At 44.1% G+C, this 7,703-nt stretch overlaps 1 protein-coding gene across 3 annotated transcripts; it reads left to right on the top strand.

The window, feature by feature from the left end:
• Positions 1–1,713: 1,713 nt before the first annotated feature.
• On the top strand, positions 1,714–5,926 carry LOC117648171 (juvenile hormone esterase-like). 3 transcript variants are annotated; one of them, XM_034390463.1, is made up of 12 exons: positions 1,714–1,861; positions 2,133–2,217; positions 2,306–2,450; positions 2,743–2,880; positions 3,378–3,471; positions 3,564–3,749; positions 4,046–4,269; positions 4,398–4,569; positions 4,662–4,879; positions 5,019–5,169; positions 5,241–5,370; positions 5,686–5,926. In XM_034390463.1, the coding sequence occupies exons 1-12, from the start codon at positions 1,840–1,842 to the stop codon at positions 5,861–5,863; spliced, it is 1,743 nt and encodes a 580-aa protein (XP_034246354.1). In that variant the 5' UTR covers positions 1,714–1,839; the 3' UTR covers positions 5,864–5,926. The 3 variants fall into 3 exon arrangements, with proteins under 3 accessions (XP_034246354.1, XP_034246352.1, XP_034246353.1); XM_034390461.1 differs by having other exon boundaries at positions 1,715–1,861; positions 3,327–3,471; XM_034390462.1 differs by having other exon boundaries at positions 1,765–1,861; positions 2,136–2,217; positions 3,327–3,471.
• The last annotated feature ends 1,777 nt before the right edge of the window (positions 5,927–7,703 follow it).

The raw sequence follows: 7,703 nt of genomic DNA, 5'->3' as shown, positions 1-7,703 counted from the left end.
GCCATTAAAATTTTGCTTGAAATTCCCATACCATTTACGCCCTTCCCAAGGGCATAAAACGATTTATGCCCTTGCAAGGGCGTAAAAGAGCATTTATGCCCTAAAGGGCGTAATTTTTATGCCTTTGTTTTACCAGTGTGTTCCGATGTGGTGAATCGGAAGAGTTCGATACCTCCTAACGAGAAGCGCTTACCGGGACCCATGCCAATACATAACCGCTTACCAGCATAGGAAACCCTGCAGCGGTAAGCGGTTATGAATCGGCATAGGTGCCGGTACGCGCTTCTCGTTAGGGTCTTATGTGAAGGCGGTGAAGCCGCCTGAAACACTGGTAAAACTAAAGCGTAGTATTACCCTCTGTTTTCAAGCGTAATCAGTTTACGCTTGAAATCAAGCGTAAGACACTGTTAAAAAAATTTTTTAGTCAAATTCCTATACATGTATATGAAGCTATTTACATATACACGTATAGGAATTTTACCATGCACTCGTATAGTAATTTTCCTATACATCGGTACGGCATTCTCCTATCCCTCGTGTAGGATTTTTCCTATAAAAATATGCTTTTCTTTCGAAACAGAACGTTTGTAGTTCGTCATTACGAAAGTTGTGTAACCTTCCCGATGCAGCAGAGATTTTAAAAAATGTTGAGAACTTTCAGAGAAAAGCCGCGCGCAGTGTTTTGATAGGTTCTCTCAACATTTCATTTTTTTTTCCTCTAACGACTAACAAGACAGAGGGTAATTTCGTTTTTGGTAAAAAAAAAAACAACATAAAAACATGTTATTAAAAAAAATCTAGTTTTAACCTTTTTGACCGCCTTTCTATTTGCGGTAAAGCCTGCGGTGCACCGCACCTAGCGAAATTTTACAAACAAATGTTAAATTCATTAAAATTCATCGAAATTTTTCTTATAGTTCAGTAGTTTTTGCCCAAAATTCAAGTGAAATTAATGAGATGTGAACACCGAAATTCACAGTCATTTCCCCTTGATCTAAACGTGTACGTGAACGTGTGCGGACTCCACACCAAGGTGCCACATTACTTAGCTCTTGACATCACAAGGTCGCAACCGATAACGTGTTTTACAGACCTAAAAGGTGCTACACAGTGGGCCAGAAGACCGGGGCCGGAGGCCAAAGCGCGATACGCGTTTTGAGCTCCACAGTCGCTACACGGGCCTCGAACCGAACGTGTGACCCCACCAATTGATTGCTCTACGAACGAGGTAGGGTCCATTGGTAGGGTCTCATTCTGGGTTCGAGCCCTGTTACCCGACTCTTTTGGCCGCCAGAGCCGGTCTTCTGGCCCACTGTGTGCTACCTGTCTATTTTTTGGAACATTTCTGTTGGAAACCTCAATTTAATCTTTCTTCGGCACCAAGTTCGGCCCGCTCTCTAAATGCATCAAAAGGTTACAGCAAAAAAAAAGAAAGAAAAAAAGACGTATTTTGGTGAGTTATTGAGGGATTCAGCGTGGCACGCTGCGGGACAATTTGGGAAATTAGTTCACAATGCTAAAAATAGACAATGATGACGTGATAACGGCATAGATTACTGGCGATTACCAGTCAAGTTGTACACAGGATACAGGATTACGGGTGAGGCGGCTCCCTCGCTGCTTGTTTCGGGCCGCTGTATCCAAGAAGGCGGATAGAGCCAAATCACACATCGCGTATCACTGTCAGGCCCTCTCAAGTTGCATGATATAGCGGAAAAAAGTGGCTTCTTACACTCGGCACGGCACGAGAGGCGTGCTTCCACACAGAATAAGTAGCAAACTGCAGTGTCCGCTCCGCAGTCTGAGTACATCGAGCACGGCGCTCACTTCGGAGATAAAATGGTCACGTCCACAAAGAAAAGTGAGAATCCGGCAGAGATAAGCAAAGTTCTTCATGCAAAAACGAGGGGGCAACCACTTTTGATGTTTTGGGACACTAGAACTCTTAAACGAAGAGATTTCGTGGGACTCCGCAGGATTCCGGCCAAATTTGCAATTTTTTTTTCCTTTTTCGAGGGGGATTTCGGTTTTTCAGTTATATCCGGTGCTGAAGTGGCCATGCATGGCCCATGGGATTTCACTAGTGGTTGCTGCCTCAAGCAGAACATTAGCATTTTTCTCTTTTGTTCTAGAAGTCGTTGTCGTCGGCGCTCTAGTTTTAGTCATACTTGTTATTGTGTTATGCGCTGTGTTTTTGACCAAAGGCGCGGAAACGGGGTAAGATTTTTTTCCCGTCTGCCTCATTATGCTTGGGCCAGCTCTATCGAAATTTATCATAGTATCATGTTATTCGCTTTTGCATCAGATCTTTAAAAGAGGCGGTTGTGACAACTAAACAAGGAAAGCTAGCGGGGGAATGGGTAACCGCAGAAGATCCACAACACTTTACCTACGCAGCGTTTCGGGGGATTCCGTACGCCCAGCCTCCACTGGGAAACCTTCGGTTCAAGGTAAGCTATCTAGCTTTCTAGCGCAGATCGAAAAAGGCCTTCGTTTGCAGCTTGCAAGCACAGAACTCCACGATTCCACAATAGCAAGGCTTTGTCAAAAAGTCACATATAGATACTACTAAGCAACCCTCTTTTCTATTTAAATATCGTCCCAACTGGCTTGAATGAGTGAAAAGTACGTGTCAAATATGTTCAGTTAGGAAGCCAAGAGCCTGCAGACTTTTCCTTTGTGAGAAAATATATTAAAACATGATGTTGCCTCTCTAAGATTGAGTTAAAATCTTTTTTCTAGGGGCCCAAGCCGTTCCCACCATGGGAAGGCGTACGACCTGCAACCACAGAGGGAAATCCTTGCTTTCACGATGCCACTACAGGTTCCGAAGATTGTTTATACTTGAACGTATACACACCACGAATCCCATCCGCCGAGGTAAATAGGTTTCTTACTTTCCGAGGGGGTATATGGTATGCACTCGCGCGTAATAGACGGACCATATTGATCGTAATAACACGCGACATTGCCGAAATCCACACGACCAAAGGGCAAACTACCCCGAAAATTTTTGTAGTTATTTCAGATATAAGTTATTCGATCGTTCGATGTTTTTCGATGATTCGCAGTTATTTCAATGTTGCTTTAAGGGACCCGTACACCAATATTCAAGTTGTTTCCCCCTCGCTCATAATTTTACCTATTTTGAGGTTGTTTTGGTCAGTTTCTATCCAAATCCCGGTAATTTTGAGGCGTAATTGAGGGTATTAGACGCAATATTCTGGTAACTGGTTTTCTAAGTGCATTCCCCCGTCAAAACTTCAGTAAAAATTAAAAAAAAAACATCAAGTTTCTCATTGACGCTTTTTTATTATTTTTTTTAGAATAATCCTCAAATGGCTGTGTATGTATTTATCTATGGTGGGGCATTTCAGCGCGGAAGCAGTTCTGCCGAAGATTGGGGACCAGATTTTCTGGTTACCCAGGACATTGTAGTTGTAACTATGAATTACAGAACAGGAGTATTTGGTAAGACTATCGATGAAATGTTGAAACAGATGATCAAATAACTTTCATCTGTCCAGTAAAGGATTTTTTTTCATTATTTTATCTTTATTTAGCAAGTTTGTCTCTTGATACGGACGAGGTGCCCGGCAACTCTGGTATGAAAGATCAGCTACACGTCCTGCGATGGGTAAAGGAAAATATAGAAGGTTTTGGAGGGGATCCCTCGAAAGTGACTCTCGGCGGTCATTCTTCTGGAGGCGTGCATGCCAGTTGGCTAACTCTTGTGCCACAAACCAAAGGTAGGATGATTTCTCGCCTGCTCAGTGAGACGATCGGCGCAGGCGGCGAAAACTCTCGACGCGTTTTGAGCTCTTGAGTCGCTAAACAAGATTCAAACCGAATGTGACCTGAGACCCCTCCAATGGATTCCTCATTCGGAGAGCAATCCATTAGTGGGGTCACTCTGTTGGAGCCCCATCTAGAGCTTCAAACGCATCTCGAGTTTCGGCCGCCTGCGCCGGTCTTCTGGCCCACCGTGGCATACTAAAAACTTTGCACAGCTTCAAAAAAGTCTTAATTGCCCCTCAAATTTCAGGTTTGATTCGAGCTGCTATCATACAAAGTGGCACAGCTCTCTGCGGTTTGTCAATCCCCAAAACAAATATTGAGTTGGCCAAATTGGTTTATGAACAGCTGACCGGTACGACAACGGATGATAAATCAGCAATGACGAGCGTGTTCAAGTCTGCTGGTATGTTGGATCTTTATTACGCCGGTGCAAATGCATCTTTGATAATGAAACAGGCCAAGGGCCTAGGGGTGAGTTGACATTTAATGGCACTTCGAGTACTGCAGAATGCAATTGCGCCATTTGGCTCTGCTCCAGTAGATGAAAACATCTGGGTTTAGAAAGTTATCAAAACATGAATAAAGATCTTTCCGTACAGATGGAAATGGCTATTGCCTACGCCCCATTTATTGAACAACGAGAACAAGGCGAAGAAGAGAAACTTATCACAAAAGACCCTGAAAGTTACATCATTGACAAGGACGCGAACAACATTCCCATAATCCTTGGCGAAACAGCGCAAGAATGGACTTTGGCATTCTCTCAGATAGGTATGACAAAATCCTTTTTTGTGTGTGTGTGACATCATCACATTTAATGCCTTATTCAAATGGTTTTATCGAGTGGGTATTTTTTAATTCAGATATGTTTGGGAACGAAACAAAACTGAATGAGCACATAGCAAATTTAACAACTTACGTGCCTAGAAGTATTATGCCTGGAAGCGATACTCAAGATTTGCTTAAAATTAAAGATTTCGTTCCTACGGTAAATGTTGACGAAATCGTTAAGAAACTTACAGAGTTTTACTTTAAGAACGATGATGACAAGCATTGTGGAACCAACTGCAAAATGGACAAGGTGAAATACTGATGTTTTATTTGATTTCTCCAAAGAACTTTCATAAAATTGTTGTCTTATCATGGGTCACTATCACCAGACCAAAAGCTGTGATGAAGCTGCGGATATATTTTCTGTTAACATCAGTTTCTTGTTTCAGTATTTGCATCAAGCTGCTATCAAGGCAGATACAAGCCACTTTCTTCGGCTAAGGTCCAAGTACATACAAGAGCCAACCTACGCTTATGTGTTTAATTTAAGAACGGATTACAATATCGACCTTTCAGCGCTGCCACCCCCTTTCCGATCTGGTATGCTTCAATCTTACCGTTTAAAATACATTTTAATGGCACAAAATTCATGAGATTGAACTTTATTGCAGACGTCGTTCACGCAGATGAATTAGGTTACATATGGAAGCAAAAACAGAACACGTACAGATACGGAAACGACACCGCAGCAATTGCTTCACGGCGCCTCGTCCGTATGTTAGCAAACTTCGTCAAAGAGGGGTAAAAGCAATTTTTATGCTTCACTGCTAAAAAAAACACAACAAAGAAAGAAGAATTCCTGGCTTTGTTTCTATCTGGAACGTTCTTGATAGAAACAATCCGTGCGAATTGTACTTTCAGAGTACTACAATAATTGTACAAAGAAAAAAGGAACCGGCACGAATAGTATACAGTCCAGTCAAAGCCTCGATGTAACTTACTTTGTACAATTCTCGTTGTTCTTTTGATGCACTGTTCACACTTTTACTTACATTACAGTGACTGTTTTAGTTTAAACTGGCAGGAGTGAAAAATTGTTTTTTTTTCTTTTTTCAGGAATCCAACACCAAATATTGACGACGTTATCAATGTCAAGTGGCAGCCCGTGACGCATGGAGCAGAGGAGACGTATCTCGAAATAACGGCGAACCTCGAAAAGCGAACGGCTAGCATGGCCGACTCGGAGATCTGGTCTGACATTTATTCATCGTTTCGAGCATATAAAAGCCCATGACTTGGCGCTCCCTTCAAAGTTGTGAATCCTTTCGTTGAAATAAAACAAAATCAACTTTTGAAATATCCGCAATATTGTTCCATACATCCACATTTAACAGAGCTGAACGTTGAACGGACGCGTGTTGCAGTGGATTTTGGATGAGGGTATGAACCAGATGACTCAAGAGTACCTTCTTTAACATAAAATGAGAACATGTCAAAATGTTTCTTTTCAAAGTAAATATTATGCTGCCAAATTTCACATTAAATATCCTCTCTGTCAAAGACAGAGAGTCCCCCCCGGAGCCCCCGTCGAGCCCGTCCAGCCCCAGTGCAGGGACACACAAAAGACCAAAAACTAAGGGCCCAAAACTAATAAACTACAAACAAATTGGCAACCCTCAAAAGGACCGACGACGGGGTGACCCGGGACGACGGCGACAAAGTCGCGTATCGGTACACTGCATAGAAAGGCGTCCAGGGCCGCCGCAGAGCCACAGGCCCCTGTGTTTACTTACCAGCCTGGCCCGACCCGGTCGCTGACCAGGCAAGTCTGGTCGGCGCGCGGTCCAGTGACGAGGCGGCGCGGCGGGACGACAAAGACAGTGACGGGAGCAGCGCCGCGTGCACGTTGCTTATATCCTTGCTGCAGACGGCGGGGCCGAGCCGCAACATTGTGCCGACATTGCAACAAGTGTGTGATAAGACCACGCACAGAAAACAAGTCGGAATTCGTCGAAGAAAACGAACGGAGCCATTGTGAAATCTACGAAGAAATGCATCGCAGTGTATTTTGAAGCAAAATCCTTCGTACCATACATTTCTTCGTAGTACGAAGTAAGAATACTCTGCAAACTCAACAGTGTACTCAGTACACTCTAGTTAGAGTGTGCTCATGAGTACACTCTAACTAGCGTGTACTCAGATGAGTACACACTTTCAGCTGCATAAATTGCCAGGCGTGCTTAGGTGTGTACCCATCTGAGTACACGCTAGTTAGAGTGAACTCATCTGAGTACACGCTAGTTAGAGTGTACTCATCCGAGTACACGCTAGTTAGAGTGTACTCATCCGAGTACACGCTAGTTTCATCCGAGTACACGCTAGTTAGAGTGTACTCATCCGAGTACACGCTAGTTTCATCCGAGTACACGCTAGTTAGAGTGTACTCATCCGAGTACACGCTAGTTAGAGTGTACTCATCCGAGTACACGCTAGTTAGAGTGTACTCATGAGCACACTCTAACTAGAGTGTACTGAGTGCACTGTTGAGTTTGCAGAGTATCTTCAGTTTTTCTGTACTGTACTCGAAACACACACGCACCGTCGACTTTTCAGCGCTTTTCAGAGTGCGCACCGCACTAAACGTGTGCTCAAGATTTACAGAAAAATGTGGCCCACTTGTCTCTGCCACCCCGACCCCTCCAGGGGCCGTTATCCACCCACAGTTGGAGCACACTAAATTACTTTGTAGGCTTTTCTGCGCGATAATGCACGACATTAAACATGCTCTTCGTAACGCACGAATTTGAGCGCGACAATGCACGATTTCCAGCATACTTGCGCACGAAATCGTGCATTTCCTGCATACTTGCGCACGAAATCGTGCATTGTCGCGCACAAATTCGTGCGTTCCGAAGTGCACGTTTAATTTCGTGCATTAGCGCGCAGAAAAACCTACCTAGTAATTTAGAGCGAGTCCTGTTTGTTAGCGACTCTGGCGCTCAAAAGGCGTCCGCGGGATTTTGACCACCTCCACCGGCCTTCCCGCCCACTGTGCGCCCCCCACGCACTCCTTTTCTCCAGCCAGGAGGCGCGTCGAGGGGAAGGTGGTGGTGGTAGGGTAGGGTGGGGGGATG

Source organism: Thrips palmi, unplaced genomic scaffold, assembly GCF_012932325.1.
Source record: "Thrips palmi isolate BJ-2018 unplaced genomic scaffold, TpBJ-2018v1 HiC_scaffold_3, whole genome shotgun sequence".
NCBI classification, from domain to species: Eukaryota; Metazoa; Arthropoda; class Insecta; order Thysanoptera; family Thripidae; genus Thrips; species Thrips palmi.
The sequence above is the reverse complement of the archived record's forward strand: the minus strand, read 5'-3'. Positions and strand labels throughout refer to the sequence as shown.